General features: G+C 43.0%; 1 protein-coding gene across 2 annotated transcripts; it reads left to right on the top strand.

The window, feature by feature from the left end:
* Positions 1-61: 61 nt before the first annotated feature.
* CBLIF (cobalamin binding intrinsic factor) lies at positions 62-14,849 on the top strand. 2 transcript variants are annotated; one of them, XM_030332611.1, is made up of 9 exons: positions 62-198; positions 1,127-1,303; positions 2,359-2,472; positions 2,905-3,045; positions 4,856-5,037; positions 8,807-8,984; positions 10,345-10,546; positions 13,324-13,442; positions 14,600-14,849. In XM_030332611.1, the coding sequence occupies exons 1-9, from the start codon at positions 120-122 to the stop codon at positions 14,659-14,661; spliced, it is 1,254 nt and encodes a 417-aa protein (XP_030188471.1). In that variant the 5' UTR covers positions 62-119; the 3' UTR covers positions 14,662-14,849. The 2 variants fall into 2 exon arrangements, with proteins under 2 accessions (XP_030188471.1, XP_030188472.1); XM_030332612.1 differs by lacking the exon at positions 62-198 and adding an exon at positions 208-328.
* The last annotated feature ends 6,157 nt before the right edge of the window (positions 14,850-21,006 follow it).

Genomic DNA, 21,006 nt, shown 5'->3' with positions numbered 1-21,006 from the left:
AGGGGAGGGCCGACTGGTTTACAAAGAGAAGCATATATAAGGGAAACGAGAGAAACACTCCACTTTCAAACACTAGGATTTGGGCCCGGGACCCATAGACAGGACAAGAAGAGAGTGGGATGGCCTGGTACATCCTCTACCTCCTGAACCTTCTCTGGGCTGTGGCTGGGACCAGCACCCAAACCCAGGGCTCATGTTGTGAGTACAGTGTTTCCTCCAGAGAAGTCAGGGAAGCCGTGACCCCAGGGACAGGGGCAAACCTCACACGCTGAGGTCGGCTGAGGAGAAAGTGATTGGAAACAGCAACCACTGTAGGAGTTCCAAGTGGGTGAGTCAGGGAGAGTGCTTGGTTCATCTTTCCTAGCTGCATAGTGTAAGTTCTTCCAGAAGGAAGTCTATGCATTTTTTTTAAGTTTATTTATTTATTTTTGAGAGAGAGAGAGAGAGAGAGAGAGAGAGAGAGAGAGAGAGAGAGAGAACAAGTGGGGAAGGGGCAGAAAGAGCAGGAGAGAAAGAATCCCTAGCTGGCTGCACCCTCAGCATGGAGCAGGTCTCGGGGCTCAATCTCATGAACCGTGAGATCATGACCTGAGCTGAAATCAAGAACCAGATGCTTAACCGACTGAGCCAACCAGGTGCCCCGAAGGCTATGCATTTCACATTAAGAGAGATTGAAATCCTGGTGCAGGAATGATGGCTGGTGGCACAGAGAGGCTCAGAGCTGTTCTGACCTCGTGCCGCTGCTAGTGGGGATATGGGTACTCGCTGAGGACTGGTCACATCCCAAGTCTTCCATATTTTTCATGTCAGACTGAGGAAAAAAATGCAAGGAAAACATGATTTTGAGGGATGTGCTGGAAATAATATGAACTGCCCATGAATCATATTGCTTGAAGTCACTAAGTGAGAAATCACTTTCTTAAAGATAAGGGTTGAGAAGATGTTTGGTTTAATTGGCCTCAGAGGAAAATCTCAAGGTTTTCTCCTTTTTCTTTAATAATCATCCCTACATGGGGGCATCCTGGAAGGTACCAATGCTAATTCTGTCTTCTGATTGACTCACAGGAAACACGTGTCTGAGATGAGAGAGAGGGTAGGGGGTTAGTTAATGCCCTTCTCTTTTCAGCTGTCCCCCCAGCACAGCAGCCCTTGGTTAATGGCCTACAAGTGCTCATGGAGAACTCTGTGACCAGCTCAGCCTTCCCAAATCCCAGCATCCTGATCGCCATGAATCTAGCCGGAGCCTACAATGTGGAGGCCCAGAAGCTCCTGACTTACAAGCTCATGGCCAGTGACATAGCCGGTGAGAAGTCAGAGCCCCTCTGAACTCTCCCTGACTCTCCAGCCCCAGGTCCTAACTCCACACACCCCCTATTCCCATGCCACCTGAGATTATACCTGAATCCTCTCCCTGATTCTCCAGCCCCAGGTCCTAACTCCACACACCCCTTACTCCCATGCCACCTGCGACTGTACCTGAATCACCCAAATACCTTTCCCTACAAACCTGGAAAGAAATGCATGTGAAGTCAGAGCATTCGCAGAAGAGGGCAGCAACCATGAAAAAGCTCTAGATCAGATGTAAAAAGAGCAGGCTTCCAGTTCTGGCTCTATACCACGTATTAACTCCATGACCTTGGGGCACCTGGGTGGCTCAGTCAGTTGGGCATCCAACTCTTGATCTCATCTCGGGTCTTGATCTCAGGGTCCTGAGTTCAACCCTGCCTTAGGCTCCACACTGGGCGTGGAGCCTACTTTAAAAAATAAAAGTAACTCGGTGACCTTGAACAGGTCACGAATCCTGACCAACCTCACTTACGCATCTGCAAAATGTAGGCGATTCTAATAACAAGGACACTAACAGTCATAATAAGAATGATAGTAATAATCAGATCTCTGTACTGCCTACCTCCCAGGAGTAGCCCTGACAATCAAGTGAGACAATAAAGTTAAAGTTATTTTCAGGTATGAATTTGTATGGGTGTTCTTGCTGCTTTTCTAAACAGACACCAGAGATTCTCGATGAAGTTGTCAAGTCACGGAGTGGTCACCAGAGTAAACATTCCTTGAGAATTTGTCCACACTTCTTTCCTTAAAAAGGAGAGATCAAAAAATTATCTAGGTGGTGCCTGGCTGGCTCAGTCAGAAAAGCACTCTTAGATCTCAGGGTTGTGAGTGTGTAACCCATGTTGGGTAAAGAGATTACTTAAAAATAAAATCTTTAAAAAAAAAAAAACCTATCTAATCACACTACTAAAAATTCAATGATCTGGACAAAAGGCAGAGAGTTCAGCCCTGGCGCCAGGCACACTCTTCCCTGACAATACCTTTGTAACCCTTTTGTTCTCTCCTCCACAGACCTGACCATTGGCCAGCTCGCCCTTACTGTCATGGCCCTCACCTCCTCCTGCCGAGACCCTGGGAATAAAGTTTCGATTCTACACAGACAAATGGAAAACTGGGCTCCTTCAAGTAAGAGCTCATCAGAAGGGAGGGGAGAGTGAGGCAAATGATTTTTCCTGAGAATTTTAAGCCTGGAACGAAAGAGATGGGGGAATGGAAAGTGAGGGAAGAAACACAGCTGCCTTTGCTTAGGATCCCTGAGATCATCCCACTGCGAGATATTCACTTCGATTCCACGTGAACTAGAGAAGACCACTGTCCCCAGGGACACAGACTTATGCCATCACCTGAAGACAGCCTCGTCCCTTTTATTCTCTTCTCATGCCGGGTGACATTCTTATTCTGAGAAGTGTTGAAGTTACCTTTTGCTAAAATGGAGGCTTTCTTTTTGGACAGGTTTTCTAAACATTTCTATTTAAAAGGTTTGGCTTTTCCCTTTTTCATGAACGTCCTCATTCTGGAGGATGTTAACCTTACGGAGGCCCTCTGTCCCCTTCCCAGGCCCCAATGCTCACTCTTCAACCTTCTACGGGCCCAGTCTGGCGGTCCTGGCACTGTGCCAGAAGAACCCTGAGACAACCTTACCCATAGCAGTCCGCTTTGCCAAGATCCTGCTGGCCAATTCCTCCCCCTTAAACACGGGTGAGTCGGTCACCACTGCCAGGCACTGCCCTGAGCAGGGAACATCACGGGCACTGAATGGGGGGCCGGAGGGGACAGTGGGAGGGGGAGTTCTCCACGGAGGAAGAGCTCAGGATCATGAAAATGTCTACAGATGGGAGGTACTTCATAAATATTTGTTGGACATGTGAATTAAGGAATAAATGAAAGGGAAATAGTAAGACAAAGAAACCAGGACGGTACTTGAAATGTCTTGACAATGACAGAATGTTCACTGGAAACAATAAGCATGTCACTCACCCAAGTCAGGAGTTATTTCCAGGCAAATTCTTGAATTATTAAACCAATGTCTAGACTCAGCCATACACTGAACCTTCTCTTGTATCATTAGTGGTGATTCCACACTCTGTTCTTCTCAATGTTTCTCCTTATAACATTCAAATATTCTCTTTCTATTGAACAGATACTGTCTGGGGGCACCTGGGTGGCTCAGTCGGTTAGGCACGCAACTCTTGTTTTCAGCTCAGGTCACAATCTCACAGTTTGTGAGTTCAATCTCTCTCTGCCTCTCTGTCTGTCCCTCTGTCTCTCTCAAAATAAATAAATAAACAAAAAACATTTAAAATACATAAACAGATACTGATGCTCCTCCGCTTCAAGAATATACTGGAACCATCGTATTCCTTCTTTCTGCAACCTTATGGCTGCTTGTGAATGGAAGCTTCTCCCCTCTATGGCACCAGGTCCTTCTCTGTCCACCCTCCCCTCCTGCAGATGATGGTGCCGACTCTGAATAATGCCGTCTGTGAGGACACTGCTGTATGCCCCTCGTTCATGGTCACATTTTCTCCTCTGCCACTCTCCAAGCAAGAGTGTATCTCAGGTTAACACCCCATTACCCATGCTTCCTCAACAACCTCTCTTGTCTCAAGCAAACGCTCTCGTTTCAGGCTTTCAGACCAAGAAACAAAGGCTCTGGTACGTCCCTGGGGGTCAAGAGCAGACGGGTCTCCGTGTTCCATCTGGGACCTCATGCATTGCTGGGGTGTCTCTGTCAGTTTGGGAAATTTGGACTTCTTTGCCAACACTGGTTTCAACAACACTGTCTTCCTTAATGAGTTTATGCAAATTTCAGGCGGAGATCCCAGTAGGGAGGGGAAGATCAGTCAAAGAAAAGATGTCATCTGGCAAGTCTTGCATGTGTTCCGGTCTTGTCCTGCCAGCGCTTGCTCATTCAGTCCATGTACATTTTCCCATGCAAATCATGAAAATGCCCCTGTGCTGGGTGCCATGGGGGGGGTGCAAAGTTCCTGCCACCCAGAAGCTCACAGAGCACGGTAACAACAAAACAGCATCGAGTGCTGACATTGCAAAACAGGTCCAAACAACACGTGCTAAAAAATAAAAAAGGTCAGGAAAGAGACCGCACCTGTGGCATAGGGCTGCCCAAGGGAAGGCTTCAATGAGAGGTGGCGATGGCTCGGCCTTCAAGCATTGGTGACATTTTTAAAGATAAACACTAGCACAAGAGAAATGGGATTGAATCAAGCGCCAGTCTACATTAATTAAAAGCATGAGCTGTGGAGTCACATAGATCTGGGTTCAGATCCTGGTCCTGCTACTTACTAGCTGTGTGGCCTTGGGCCATTATTTGGCCTCTCTGAGCCTCCATTTCCTCATCCCTTAAATGGAGACGATTATAGGTCCTACTTCACAGGTTGTCCTGAAGAATAAAGGAGATAATGTAGCTGGAACACAATAAGCACACAGTAAATGTTGCTTGTTCATATTGTTGTGGTGATGGTTGCCTTATCCCCACTGTGATTCACAGACACGGGAGCAATGGTGACCTTGGCTCTGACTTGTATGTACAACAAGATCCCAGTAGGTTCAGAGGAAGGTTACAGAAGTCTGTTTGGTCAGGTACTAGAGGACGTCGTGGAGAATATTAGCATGAGGATCAAAGACAATGGCATCATTGGAGACATCTACAGTACTGGCCTTGCCATGCAGGTAACACATCACCAACGCTCTCTGCTGGGTCCATGCCAATACGGTAAGGCTGGGTTGTAGGATCAAGAGACCAGGCTTCTAACATCTCTGGGAAAGATCAGCTAGTTTAATCTGAGGTAGATACCTTGTGGTGCTTATGTCTTAGTCTCTACACTGGTAAAATGTAGGTTGAGTCTTATTTCTTCCCTAGTTCATGGGCAAAGTGTGAAAATAAAATTATGTGAATTCTTTTCTCATTCTTGGGGAAAAAAATACAAATCAATCCAAGAAACATATCAGTTTATTACTGATAATGATCGGTTTGTTCATAGTATTTACAGACTGATGAAAATTTGATGTATAAAAAATATAAGGATATTAAAACAAGTCCTAAAAAAAACTGAATTTTCTGATTCCATCTTGCCAGTCAAGTGTTCTTTTTTTTTTTTTTAGCCCTTTACTGTGATCCAAAAAATGTGGGCTTGTATTCAAAGTGATTAATGAAAATAACCTAAAGCTGATTGGATGTCTAATCTTTGTCAAGCTCTTTTATAGTCTCGATCTCATTTCAACCTCACACAGTGCTCTAAATGGCAGAGCCAAGTTTGTCTGGTACCCAAGTACATACCCAATCCTGTGCTTCCCTGGGAACCCAGATCCCCAGGCTTGGATTCTATGAGACATTGCTTGATGCATCTCCAAATGCAACCCCCTTCCACTGATTAGGGTTGACCAGAGAAGCGTCCTCCCGTGGAAGACATACTAAAGATAGTGGGGAGACATAACCAACTAGAATCATAAATTAAAGGGTCACCTGTGGCCAAATCCTCTAGCCCCAACTGAGAAGTCTGTGCTCCAAAGTCTCAAAATGCCTAGTGTAATTAATTGGAAAACGACATCATGACCTTCTCCACTCAGAAAGCCCAGGAAACAGAGAACCATGGAATCACAATGCCAGCCCTGAACCTAATACACTACAGTGGTAGGAAGAAATCCGTACATGGGGAGGAGTGGAGACTGGCCCTGATTCCACACATTAGAAATTACCAAAGGGCATGAACAGACTAGAAATCAGTTTATGTTAAACCTAAGAGTAAACACCAAGTCCCCACTCCATGTGCCATGTTTAGGAGCAATTAATGAGAACAAAGTCAGCTTCTGTATCATGTCATGGTGAATGAAATTTTGCCATGGAACAAAAGACTGTTTGTTACCATGGCTGAATCATATGAGACCAGTTCTGGGGCTCAGGTCTAGAAAGCTGTGTGGAGTATCACAGGCAGTCTGGAAGGGATATAAGATGGGTTTTATCTATGACTCACTTAAAATAAACTTGCTTCACCTTAGTGCCAGACAGAGAAAGGTTTGCTCTTGTTAGTTTGGCTTGTGAATTCTGTTTGGGATTTTTATCACCTGCAGGGTACACTCTGATAAGCTGTGCCTGAGAATTAAAGCTTTTCCTATGAAAAGACAAAACCTCATTTTTATCCAGATATCACAGGCCACGTGGATTTCTAATCAGTTAGGAGACATATCCTCTCCCTACTTGAGTTAAGGCACACATCTAGAGTTTACTCAAGCAGCCTGTAGTCTAGAATCGCCAGATACCTAATGCGTAACTTTTTTCTAATTAAAAATGTTCTGGTGTCAAAAACCAGAGGGCTCTGGCCATGTAACAACTTGAGTTTGAAGCCCAGATCTGCCACCCTTGTGGGCAAATACTGAATTTCTCTGAATTTCACTTTCCCAATCAGAACAAGGATGCAAGGATAGTTTTTACAAATCACAAGCACAAGGCGATGCTCAATAACTGTTCACGGTCTCTCCCTTTTCAGCCTTCATTCTTCACCTTCCAGGACGCCAGTGCCCTTCAAGTGGTCTGGGCCACCCACATGGCTTCCCTAGGCATTCATGTGGCACTTCCTCTGTTCCAGAGTTTCTTCTCTTGTTTCCATCACTATTCCAAAGGTTTCAAAATTCCTCTGATAGGGATTTAACTTGGAAAGGGACCCGATAAACATCTTCATGCAAAGTTATCAATGGCTTCTCACAGCATAATGTGTCCTTTCTCTCTAGAGTGTTGGCATTGGTAATGTTTTATCCCAAAGAGCTACATCTTACTTTTGGGATTTGAGAATTGAATACAGCAAGTGAACAAGATATGGCTGCTGAGGAGTACCTACCTACCTGATGCCCTTTAAACCAAATTTCCCTGTAAAGTGGCCTCTCGCAAGAGCCACAACTCATGGTTGCCAAAGTTAACAGTGATAGCCATGCCTATCCAAACTGTCTGGTTGTTCATCAACTGCCTTTGGCTTACAAAGCCAGTTCTGACTCTCCTCCCCCTTCGCTCATTTCCCATTTTAAGATTCAGGTGAATCAGTCAACCAGCAATCTCAGACCATTGACATACTCTGATGGTCATGGTCAGCACAACCCTAAAGTGAGGGAGATGGTAATGACAGCTTATATAACATACATGACAAAATGCTCTTGCTTATCATCCCATCTGAACCTCAAATGAACCTCCAAAGGTAGGAAGAAATTATGATTTCTATTTGACCCAATGAGATCTAAAACGCAGCAAAGTAGAATGAACTGCTTGGTGTATTTAGCAAGAATCTTTTTTTTTTTTAATTTTTTTTCCAACATTTATTTATTTTTGGGACAGAGAGAGACAGAGCATGAATGGGGGAGGGGCAGAGAGAGAGGGAGACACAGAATCGGAAACAGGCTCCAGGCTCTGAGCCATCAGCCCAGAGCCTGACGCGGGGCTCGAACTCACGGACCGCGAGATCGTGACCTGGCTGAAGTCGGACGCTTAACCGACTGCGCCACCCAGGCGCCCCGCAAGAATCATTTTTGTAAGTAACAGAAACCCAAATAACTTAAGAAAAAAAAATGGGCATTTCCTATTTCATATAGACTAGAGGGTCCAGAGCTGGATTAATTTCAGGAGCAGCCAGAAGAAAGGACTCAAACCATGGTTTCAGGGACCACTCTTTTTTCATCGCTCAGCCCTGGCTTTCTTCATTGTCTCCTACTCCATGGTTTCTTCAAAGTGGCTGAGGAAGATGGTCACCAGCAGCCCACTGCTTACTTACATGGTCCCAGCTGAATACCCCCAGCAGGAAAGAAAGAAATGCTTCTCTCTCTGAGTGTCTGTATATCAGGGAAGGACTCTGTCTAGTGTGTATGCCCACCAATCACTGTCACCAAAAGGATGGCACGCTATGATTAGCCCAGCCCAGGCCATGAATCCACCCCTGGGGCCAGGGTTGTGGAGCCTCTGGCTGACAGTCCTGATGTGAACACAAAGTGTGGGAGGAGTCCACCAAAGGGTGTGCAGGACAACACAAAACCAAAGAGCTCTCCTATGTTTCGCTGGCCAGGCTGTTCCAGACTAGCTGCCCCTGGAGCTTGCTTTGCCCGGCTCTCACCTTGTTCTACGTTTAAGAACTATTTTATATAAAACATACTATAAATGCAGCAGCCCTAATAGTGTTCCCCAAATCTGTTTGTTGCACAAATATTTGTTGTGTGACTGCTATGTGATAGACACTGAGCTAAGAGGTGGGGACACAGAGTGAACAAAAGAGACATCGTCCTGAACCTTGGGCAGCTCAAGGATGATCCCCAAGATTAGTGATCAAGTGTTTCCCTTATAAAGCTTATAAAGGCCAACTCTCAGCTATGCCTAATCAACCAATCTCTCCCTCTCCTTCTCTCTCTCTCTCTCTCTCTCTCTCTCTCTCTCTCTCTCTCTCTCTCCCTCTCTCTCCTGCCCCAGGCTCTCTCCGTGACACCTAAGCACCCTCCCAAGAAGTGGAACTGCAAGAAGACCATGGACACAATACTTAAGGAGATTGAGCTGGGGAAATTCCACAATCCCATGTCCATTGCCCAAATCCTCCCTTCCCTGAAAGGCAAGACATACCTAGATGTGCCCCATGTGTCTTGTAACCCTGGTAAGAACTCTAAACATCTGCCTTTCCTTGTGGTATAAAGTGGAAACTTATGCCCATAATAGTATGTGGATCAATTTCAAGTGGCATATAGGCTTGTTATGTAGGCAGAGACGCATCTGATTTCCAATTCCCAAGTGTCGTGTCTTAACACACAGCCGCGCCAGCGTGCCCTCAGAGTTCAGCCCCCATGTCCACTTCACTCAGTACACATTAAATGAGCACCTACTATAGTAGGTGGTGAAGATGATGCTGAAGATGATAGTGAAGTGAAATGATGGTGAAGGGGGAAGGTCCATGGTCTTAACAATCAGATGATATATAACTTCACTCATTCATGGGATGAATGCCTCAAACATTACACAGTATCTTCAGATATCTGCTCTTTACAAGGTCATGAGATAGATACACAGACAAAAACCACAACATTTGGAAGAATGAAATAAGCATTAAATAGAAATAGAAGCCACATACAGTGCAAAAGCAAAGGAGGTATGGCCAATCACTGATCTGGTCTGAGAGACTTATGAGAAGAGCAGAGTTGGCATTTCAGCCCAGACGTGGAGATCTAAATACGAAGCCTTGGTGCTCCTGGCACACCAAAGGAATGGGGGTGGAAACCTGGCACGTTACCCTCTGATTTGAAATATCTCTATTTTATACAATTAAAAATATAATACAAGGATACTTAAAATTCAAACACTGCCGAAATGTACACAAGGAAAGTGGGAATCCTGCATAAAAATTTTATCACTCCAGAGGTAACTAGTCCTTGGTAGACATAGCGCCAACTCTTCTTTGTTATCAAATACTAGTATAAAGCACTATTCATCTTATGTTGCATGGACTTCCCGAGACAAGCAGAGATGACTGAGCTCCTTGTCTATCTCAGAACAGAATCTATAGAGACTGCGATCAAGCAACCGGGTCCCAAGCACAGCCACATTCACCTAACTCCTTAGAGTGCTTCCCAGTGATCTCCCCACCTTCACAAGATGGCTTTGGAGTCTTTCCTACCATTCTACACTACAGTTGCCCAGGTGTTTTGTTAAATGGCCTGAAACTTACTACCAGTGCCTCCAGATTCACAGTGGAAATTCCTTCAACAAAACTCATGTTCCTTGTAAAACTAGCTGTCAGCTCTTCAGCCAAAAACAACTCTCTAGAATGGAAATGAGAGCTCCAAGGACCACACCAGTTCCTCAGAACAACCCACCAAGAACACAATATCATTGCCATTCCTTGAAATGTTTGTTTTTTGGTTTGTTTTTCTTTTAGGATGAGTCGCTAACAACAGAGATTTTGCACCTAATAGTACAAACCCCATAGTCTTTAACAAATTTGGCCTGTTTGCTCTTCACAGGTCATGAAGGGCAACCAACCCTCCCCAGCCAAACCAACCCTGCTCCCACCTCAGCATCCAACATCACCGTCATATACACCATCAATAACCAGCTGAGGGGGGTGGAGCTGCACTTCAATGAGACCATCAATGTCAGTGTGAAAGCTGGATCGGTGCTACTTGTTGTCCTAGAGGAAGCCCAGCGCAGAAGCTCCATGTTCAAGTGAGTGTTGTAAGTGACACGCACATTCCCCCCAGGCCTTGCCTGAATTCCCATTCTCTCTCTCTCCTGCCTTTTCTTACCTTTTTTCCCTTCTGATAATTTAACAGATGTTCATCCCATCACCCCTCAAGAGGCCTGCAAACTACCAACTAGGCAAGGCTCTCAGGAAACATTAAATCACCCAAGTCAACATATGATAGAGTTTTACAAACAGGAATTCAAAGGGGAGAGTCTGTTGTGGATTAGAATAGTCCAGAAAGGCTTGGGGCTTTGGACCACATTCGAAGGATAAGTACTGTAGGGCAGATATGGGTAGATGGTATTCTAGGAAGAGGGAATGGCTAGAAAGAAGCATTCAAGGGGTGTTTGGGTGGCTAAATGTCCTCAGTTAAATGTCCAACCTGGGCTCAGGTCATGATCCCACAGTTCGTGGGTTCGAGCCCCACATCGCCTCCATGGTGAGTGTGCAGAACCTGCTTGGGATTCTCTCTCTCTACCTCTCTCTCTCTCTGCTCTTTCCCCACTTGCACTTTCTCTCTCAAAATAGATAGATAGATAGATAGATAGATAGATAAAAAAAAGAAGAAGAAGCATCGGAGGCAGGAAGAAGCAAGGAATTCCGGGAGCGAGTAGTCCAGCGTGACTAAAGAAGAGAATACAGGACTGAATTAAGTAAGTAACATCCAGAAGGATAGTCTGGGTAATGTAAAAAATCTGAAAAACCAGGCTCAGGAGATTGGACTCCACATTATGGAGAAGCATTGCAAGTTTTTAAGTAAGAAAAGTCATGTTATAAAATGTTAGTTGGTTTGAGAATGGGAGACAAGGAGGAAATCTGGGGTGTGCCTATGGTTATGAATCTATGAAGTAATGAAGATTCCATGTAGGACAAACAGACTCACACCGAGGAAAACTCCACAGGTCTCTGTGAGAACTGGATGCGAGGGGCAAGAGAGAGAGAAGCTTCCAAACTTTTGATAGGAGTACCAGAAAGAAAGAATGTCTTTCAGAGAAAAAGACTTAATTCCTTTAGACGTGTCTAATTGTATGTGTTCAAAACAGAAGCATTGGGGAGCTTTTGAAGGGAGAAGCATGCAACGCTCCTTGGGGGCGTGAGTTGGAGCCCCATGTTGGGCATAAAGCCTATTAAAAAAAATAAAAAGGAGTGCCTGGGTGGTTCAGTCGGTTAAGCATCTGACTTCAGCTCAGGTCATGATCTCACGGTCTGTGAGTTCGAGCCCTGCGTCAGGCTCTGTGCTGACAGTTCAGAGCCTGGAACCTGTTTCAGATTCCGTGGTCTCCCTCTCTCTCTGACCCTCCCCCATTCATGCTCTGTCTCTGTCTCAAAAATAAATAAACGTAAAAAAAAAGTTTTTTTTTAAATAAAAAGAACATGAGACAGGTCTACATGCCCATTATACGCATAGCACCACTTAAGCCCAAAGAGGTTAAGTAACAGTCCTAAGATCACATGACATGTAGCTAATAGAGTTGAGATCTGAACCTAGACTTGACTGTGAAGCTCTTATTTCTTCCACCGCCCTGTCATAAAGGGAAGAATACAGAAATAAATCCAGAGGAGAAAATTAAGCCTTGCGAGGTGGTTATAGTTTGCAAAAAGAGGAAGCAGGAGAGAAAAATGGAGAAGACTAAGATAGCAGAGGGAGCAGAGGGAACATGCCAGGTGCTGGAAAGGAAAAGAGGAGAGTCTTTGAAAGGGAAGGTGACATGACCCCAGTCCTGCAGAGACATGCCAAGGAGAACGACTGACCAAGTCTGAGGGAGTGAAGCTGAGTGGGATGTGGAATCTACCCACAGGATTGGGCTCGGGGAGTCATGCCTGCTGTCCACAGCCCAGCTCCATAATTTCCCTGACTTCTATACCCAGGTCGGGATCAAAGTTGCACTCCAAGAATACTCAGCTTTCAAACAACCCTCTGAATCTACCTTACTACTTCTCTGAGCTTAGCTTTAATTTTGCCTGATTTTTCTTTTTCTGACTGTGAATGTCATAAATACTTATAGTAGACAGGTGGGGGTTGATGCATAAAGAAGAAAACAGAACATCTACACTACATGCACAACATAATCACTGTGGACATGTTTTTATCATTTTGTAGGTGGTTTCTTCCCATGCATATTATAAACAGTTGTGATCCATGACATAGATGGGATAGCTATTTCATGTACAATTTATGTCCCACATTTTCACTTAACATTATTGGAGGAGCATTTGTAATGTCACTTAAAATTATTGAAAAATATAATTTTGTAACTGCAAAAAAAATCAGTCTTGAATATTCATCCCACGATTCACGTAATTATTCACCCATATTTGGGCATTTACATTTTCTTTAATTCGTTTATTGACAGGTTAAAAAAAAAACTCCCTTCAGGCTAATTTCATTTCATTTTAAGTGAAGTAATTTCATATTCATTAGTCATTTGTAATTTCTCTTTTGAGCATGATTTTATCTGATCTATAAAGCATTTAGAATGTCTCTGTCCCAGGGCGCCTGGGTAGCTCAGCCTGTTGAGTGGCTAACTCTTGATTTCGGCTCAGGTCATAATCCCAGTGTCATGGGATCGAGCCCCGTGTTGGGCTCCATGCTGGGCATGAAGCCTGCTTAAGATTATCTGTTTCTCATTCCCTCTTCCCCTCTCCCTCCCTCTCTCTCTAAAATAAAATAAAGAGAATGTCTCTGTCCCTTCACCTTAACCTCTTATTGCCTTTCCTAAATGAGATATTAATCACATACATGATTTTATTCTTACAGATTTGAAACCACAGTGACATCTTGGGGCCTTGTTGTCTCCTCCATCAATAATATTGCTGAAAATGTTCATCATAGGACCTACTGGCAATTCCTTAGTGGCAAAACACCTTTGAATGAAGGTGAGAAAGGAAAGGAATCTGGGAATCTCTTCCATAGTCTGAAGGCTACTTTCTTTCATTCTCTTCTTCAATTCATTCGTTCAATCAGCAAATAATTGAGATCATATGTATATATACGATAATCACACATACAGTGACTATGCATATATATTCATACACGTATATTATGAATATATATACAGTGATTTGATTGAATGATTGATAGATGATGGGATAGATAGATGATAGAACAGGTGGCTGGCTTTCTAAAATAGCTTTTTTAGGGCGCTTGGGTGTCTCAGTCGGTTGGACGTCTGACTTTGGCTCAGTCATGATCTCATGGTTCATGGGTTCAAGCCCCACATCAGGCTCTGTGCTGACAGCTCAGAGCCCAGAGCCTGCTTCGGATTCTGTGTCTCCCTCTCTCTCTGCCCCTCCCCTGCTTGCACTCTGTCTCTCTCTGTCTCTCTGTCTCTCTGTCTCTCTCTCTCTCTCTCTCTCTCTCTCTCAAAAATAAATAAACATAAAAAAAGTAAATCAGGCTTATTCTTATGTCTGCCAATTGCTTTTCTTCTCTGAGGAAAGAATGATAAACAGAAAGCCTCTGAGATCCAAAAAGATTTGGGCCTGGAATTGTCATTCTTTCCAATGCCTGGCAACTTGGAAGCCATCAATACCGCCATCATCTAACTTTCCTGCCCTGAAACACAAGAATTCTCAACACACTGCCCTTCCTTATTTTCTGCAAAATCTTCAAAAATGAATATGAGATCTTTCTCCCTTGGATGCTCTAGATTTGGCTTAACTAAGCAAGTTTAACAGTAACCACAATTTACTGCACACTTACTACGTGTCAGGTACCGTATTAGGCATCTGGCAGTCATTATTCCTAGTGCTGAAAATGTTTCTTCAGGGTAAATATTATGAATGCAATTTAATACATGAGGAAAAGGAGACTCACAATTTAAGGGGCTTCTCCGAAGACATACCCCACATGGCAACTCGGAGCCTGGAAACAAGGACTCCCTAAACCTCAGTTCCATACTCTTCCATACCAACGGAGCTGCCCATTTCACTCTGTGATGACTTTACTCCTCCAACAATGAGCTGATCCCCTGGAAGGTGGGTGTGGTTATACGCCCCACGGTCACCTCATGTTCTTCTCTGATTGTTTCTAGGCGTTGCTGACTACATACCCTTCAACCATGAGCACATCACAGCCAATTTCACACAGTACTAAGGACGAAGTGGCTTCAGGTTCTCTCAAACACCTTCAAAGGATGATGGAATTTTTGTTCATTTCATTTCAAATCTACGCCAAAAGGTGGAAATCTATAATGCTCCCATATTCCTGGTAAAAAAAAAAAAAACAAAAACAAAAACAAACAAACATGGAAAACACTGTGTAGAATAAATGATTCAAACTTCCCTAGAGTCTCAACCTCTGTGACCCGTGAAAAAAACGTCCAGCTTCTCAAGGCACTGACTGCCAGTCATAATTTAAACTTAGGGTAAGGGGAGAAGAGAGAGCCCAGTTGATATTTTTAGAGTTCATTCTGATCTTGATTAATTAACCAACACATTCCTTTATTTCTACAAATGAAATGATGTATTTTTTAAATCTCCTATTTTTTTTTCTTATACCAAGTACTACTTTTCAAATCACTTAGTGAAATGGCCAAAATTATTTCATATGAGACTCCCATACAACTAGGTAAATGATGATGTACTTCTCCCCTTCCATTTCTAATATTGATTCTTGGCAAAATTAAGTTTAAAATGTATATTTTTATATAATATATATATATATAAATACATATTTAATATATAAATATAATTTGTATTTAGTATGTAATTAAGATTTAACATAACTTTTATATATTAAATATAAATACACATCTAAAATCCCACCCCATAAATATTATATATTTTACATATTAAATAGACATATAGACATATAACCCCATCCTATATACATATTTGAATGAAAAATTAAGCTTTCAAAGACAATCATAACTTTCATCTCTGCTGGTAGGAGTCAACACAGGGACCAGCTTTCTAGTGAAGGATATGAAAATTGTATCAAAAGGGACATCTGGGTGACTCAGCCAGTTGAGCATTCAACTCTCAATTTTGGCTCAGGTCATTATCTCAGGGTGAGATCGAACCCCACTTTGGGCTCTGAGCTGAGCACAGAGGCTGCTTAAGATTCTATCTATCTATCTATCTATCTATCTATCTATCTATCTATCTACCTATCTACCTATCTACCTATCTATCTCTCCCTCTACCCCTGCCCCCACTCGTGTTCTGGAGGTCTCACTCCCTCTCTAAAAAAAGAAGAACTATCAAAAGACCTAAAATGTTCTTAAGTTTGACCCCCCCAATCCCAATTCTGAAAATTATACAAAGGAGAGAATCATAATAGGACACACATATACAAGAATCAAAACATCCACTGAAGTAATTAGACAGCAAACTTACATGTGCAGCCTCAGTACACTTCCTAATACTGAAGCCCAGAGGCAGACAGACTCGCCTGCCCTGTCACAGGTCTCCCCTCCCAGCGTCTCAGAATAAGAGCCCGCCCTCTGGTAACAGTGGTTCCTGGGAGAAGAAGGTGTGAGCCACCAGCCCAAGCCTTCATTCCAAACATGCCTATTACATACGTCACTGTACTCCAGAAGAAGGCCAGGACTGTTACCGTGGTGGAAGGCACCCTCAGGGGGTGTGAACAAGTGCTCTCTCATAACATGCCATGATACTCATAATATGGAAAACATGGCAAAGGTCTACCTGTCCAACAATAGAGCAATGGACAGGTAAACCCTGGTAGATCCATATGATGGGATACTTAAAAGTCACTGAGATTCTTAAGTTCCACATGTGAATGAAGTCATACGGTGTCTATCTTTCTCTGACTGACTTGTTTCACTTAGTGTTATGCCTCTAGATCATCCATGTTGTTGCAAATGGCAAGATCTTATTTTTTTAATGGTAGAATAATATCACATTATATAATAGAGACCATATCTTCTTTATCCGTTCATCTGTGGATGGACACATGAGTTGCTTCCATATCTTGGCTATGGTAAATATTGCTGCAATAAACATTGGGGTGCATATATCGTTTTGAATTAGTGTTTTCATTTTGTTGGGTAAATACTCAGTAGTGGAATTACTGGCTCATTTGTGGAATTTAAGAAACAAAACAAACGAACAAAGAGAAAAGAGACAAACAAAAAAACCGAGACTCTTAACTATAGAGAACTGGTGGTTACCAGAGGGGAGGCGGGTGGGGGGATGGGTGAAATAGGTGATGGGGATTAAGGAGTGCACTTGTCATGATGAGCACTGGGGGTCGTATGGAAATGTTGAATCACCATATTGTACACCTGACACTAATATAACACTGTATGTTAATTATACTTGAATTTCAAAAGTGAATTAATTTTTTAAAAAAGAAATGTGATGCACTATTAAAATTAATTTTTTGATGTTTATTTTTATTTTTGAGACAGAGACAGAGAGAGACAGCACAATGGGGGTTGGGGTAGAGAAGGTGGGGGACAGAGGATCCGAAGTGTGCTCTGCGCTGACAACAGTGAGCCCGATGCAGGGCTTGAACCCATGAACCACTAGATCATGACCTGAGCCAAAGTAGGATGGTCAATCGACTGAGCCACCAAGGCGTCCCTTAAAATGAATTTTTTTTTTTAAAGTCCATAAAATTCACATTGAAGATAAATACTTGCAGACATGGAGAGACATTCACAATGCATTATAATGCCACCCATGCCAGAGTATTATAGTAATTAACTGTGACAGAATTAATGGTCACTGATTTTGTTGGTTTGCTTCTCTGTGGTCTATGTTTTCTTCATTCGATACATAATAATTGAGCAACCGGAAGATGGGGAAAATTATTTTAAACAAAGATGAGTTTTTATTTAACAATATGTGGTGTGTGTGCGTGTGCGTGTGCGTGTGTGTGTGTGTGAGAGAGAGAGAGAGAGAGAGAGAGAGAGAGAGAGAGGACTGTCCCCAACTTTTACAATTAACTGTGTGTTCATTTGTACTGGCAAGGGTGGGGGACAGGCGAGCAGGTTGACAGTGGATCTTCTATGACAAGCTGCAATTCCATTTTGAGGAAGTGCTGTAATAAAATGTAGTCTGTGGGTCATTATTGCATAATGCGTAGTGCCCAAGCATGGGTTCGGTTATGGCTTCAGAGATTATAACAAGCGGCTTTTGCGACCTCTACTGGCCATGGCTGGTAAAGCCTAACTTTCTTCAGGGAAGTGGTCAATTTTCAGCATGATGGTTTTTGTGAAGATGCTAGGGAGAGGAGGGAGGATTGCTTTTTGCTGCAATTCCAATTGCAATTGTATTTTCCTTTAACTAGATGTATGAATGACCAAGTACATGATTGAGGACCACACTCTGATAAGGACATGGAACTAAATAGAAAATCCTCTAGCCCCTTCCTACCCAGATCCTACAATACTTTGAAATGACAAAGAATCTTGCTTGGAAGTACAAACTGCTCTGAGATTTATAAGAAGAACAACAACAGTCAGAAAGAAAAAAGAACTGTGGACAAGAAAATAAAAATAGAAACAGAGACAGAATAGAACAAAATGGTTCCAAATTTTATCTTGGACACCAAACATGCAAAACAGCCATGATGTTTTTTTGCAAAGTAAAGTGAATTTGACCAAACATATAAAAATATGTAATAAAAGGACAATAATTCAAACAGTGTAGCTCTGGCTTCAGATCAGGGAGAACATGGGAATGGGATAAAATGCTAAAAAAAAAATTATGTGGGAATTTAGTGAATTATAAAATCATATAATCATCATATTAAATGATGATTTTCAACTTGGCCAAAGAATTATATTTATCCCTATCTCTGGCCCTTATAAGCATATTATCAAAGTCAAAAACTCTTAAGAAAATAACTGGCAGATTTTACTGTGTAAAAATGATAAATGGTCCTACCTCAAAAAAAAAAATTAAAGGACATATTGAAATTTTAAAAAAATTGAATCATATACACACAGGAGTTAATATACTTGATATATAGTAAGAATTTTTGAATTGATAAAAAAAATAAATAGTACAATTGATAATTGATATATAGACAAAGACCACAAGCAAGCAAATCACACGTACGGGAAAGCGGTAGACAAAAATATACGAGACCAAAGACAGGAGAACAAGTTCAACATCACTAGTCACTGAAAGAACGCAAACTAGTGTATAACCAAGGTGTAAGCTATATGAAGTAGGACTCAGAGAATGCGATCAGAAATCAGCCCTAGGAGTGCTTGGTTGGCTCAGTCAGAAGCATGCGACTCTTGCTCTCAGGGTTATGAGTTCAAGCCCCACATTGGGTGTAGAGATTACTTAAAAATAAAATCTTCGGGGCAACCGGGTGACTCAGTCGGTTGAGTGGCTGACTCTTGATTTGGGCTCAGGTCATGATCCCAGGGTCGTGCGATCCAGCCCATAAGCATAGTACCTGCTTAAGATTCTCTCTCTCTCTGTCCATCTCCCAGCTTCTGTCTCTAAAAAAAAATAATAATAATAATAAATAATAATAAAGTCTTTAAAAAAAAACAGATGGGGTGCCTGGTTGGCTCAGTCAGAAGAGCCTATGTCTCTTGATCTCGGGGTCATGAGTTGGAGCCCCACACTGGGTGGAAAGATAACTGAAAATAAATAAACTTAAAAAAAAAAAAAAAAAAGAAGTCAACTTTAGTTTACCTTGCTCCTGCTTATCTAAACTCCAAACCAACTTTGTAAGGCTGGGGGTTTTCTGAATTTTCATATTACTCTCTGATTAAAAAAAAAAAAAAAAAGGATAAAAATAAAATAACTCATACTATCACTTCTAGTCACAGAAAACATTCTGATCTCAGTTACTAAAATGTCCACTACTGTGTAATAGTCACTGATGGGGTTTTGGAGTAGTGGGGGGTCCAGAGCTGACAGCCAGAAGAATTCTTGAGGTGTCTTTGATGCAAAAGAGTGATTTTATTAAAGCACAGGGACAGGACCCCTGGGCAGAAAGAGCTGCACTGGGCTTGTGAAGAGAGACCGATTATACACTGTGGAGATGGGAGAGGTAAAGGCAAAAGGGAGGCCTCCAAAGGGGCTTTCATATGCTAAAGAGGACTCATAAGACGCCAATGGCCCAGCTATTGTCAAGCTAAGGTTGTTTTCCCTTAGTAAGGCATTAACATTAAGACAGGAGGGAGTTGGGGCGCCTGGGTGGCTCAGTCCGACTTCAGCTCAGGTCGTGATCTCGCGGTCTGTGGGTTCGAGCCCCGCGTTGGGCTCTGTGCTGACAACTCAGAGCCTGGAGCCTGTTTTGGATTCTGTGTCTCCCTCTCTCTGACCCTCCCCCGTTCATGCTCTGTCTCTCTCTGTCTCAAAAATAAATAAAGGTTAAAAAAAAAATTTTTTTTAAAAAGACAGGAGGGAGTTCCTGTAAGAATGTTATACTTTGTATTTGCCTCAAATATTTGTCAAGGGGCTGCAGGTCTTATAGAAATTTAATTTTACCTGCCATTTCCTTCTTGCCTTTGTCCCCCACATCACTATGGAGGGAAGGGCGATGTTGGGGCTCCAGGAAACTGAGTCTATAGGTTTCTGGAGATTAGGCTATTGATAAGATTGCCTTTTTCTTGTAATTTACTAAGACATTTGTAAACTAATGGAGACTCATGTCCTGCATGGCTGTGATCTGTATCAGTTAACCTTCTCACCTTTTGGGCACCCAGGAGTACCTGAGGAATGTCACACATGTCCCACCTGGGGGGTGAGGGGTGTGGGGTGTCAGCTTGCCTTATGCTCCCTCATCAGTCACAACCCTGAATTCCATCAAAAGGCAAAGCTGCTCCTCTCCCCTAGTTCAGTCCTGCTCCAGATCAAGTGATTGTAGTAGAAACAACATGGCGGGGGAAGTGGGGGGAAGGGGTTCTCAATTTCCTCACTTTGTACTTTCACCAATCACGCAGGATCTTTTCTGCCCCCCTCGTCTCTCACCTCTGTGTCTGACCCCTCTGGCATGGCTGACTGGCATAGCACCTGTTATGGGTTGAAGGGTGTCCTCCCCCTTCTCCAACCAAAAAGATGCGTTGGAGCCCTAACCGCCATCCCCCACCTCAGAATGTGACCTTATTAGGAGAAAGTGTCCTTCTTTACAGAGATAATCAAGTTAAAATGAGGTCAATAAGGTGGGCCCTAATCCAATACAACTATTGTCTTACAAAAAGGGGAAATTTGGACACAAAGACACACAGAAAGAGAAGAGGATGGGGAGAGAGACAGAGAGAAGATGGCCGTCCTCAAGCCCGGGACAGACCCTTCCTCACAGTGCTCAGAAGGAACGGACCCTGCTAACAGCTGACCTCAGACTTGTGGCCTCCAGAGCTGTGGAGGCAATAAACTTCTGTTGTTTTAAGACCCACAGTTTGGGGTACTTTGTTACAGCAGCCGAGCAAACTCATCCAGCACCCAACAGCGGTTGACTCCGCTCCAGGTATGGTTTAAAGTATACTCTTTCTCTCAGGGG

This window comes from Lynx canadensis, chromosome D1 (genome assembly GCF_007474595.2).
Source record: "Lynx canadensis isolate LIC74 chromosome D1, mLynCan4.pri.v2, whole genome shotgun sequence".
NCBI lineage: Eukaryota > Metazoa > Chordata > Mammalia > Carnivora > Felidae > Lynx > Lynx canadensis.
Note: the sequence above shows the minus strand (reverse complement) of the source record. Positions and strands in the feature narration are given on the sequence as shown.

Coding starts and splice junctions, on each gene's coding strand:
- CBLIF (XM_030332611.1), top strand. CDS start 120: ATGGCCTGGTACATCCTCTACCTCCTGAACCTTCTCTGGGCTGTGGCT. Junction 199..1,126: donor CCAAACCCAGGGCTCATGTT/GTGAGTACAGTG, acceptor TTCTCTTTTCAG/CTGTCCCCCCAGCACAGCAG. Junction 2,473..2,904: donor GGAAAACTGGGCTCCTTCAA/GTAAGAGCTCAT, acceptor TCCCCTTCCCAG/GCCCCAATGCTCACTCTTCA.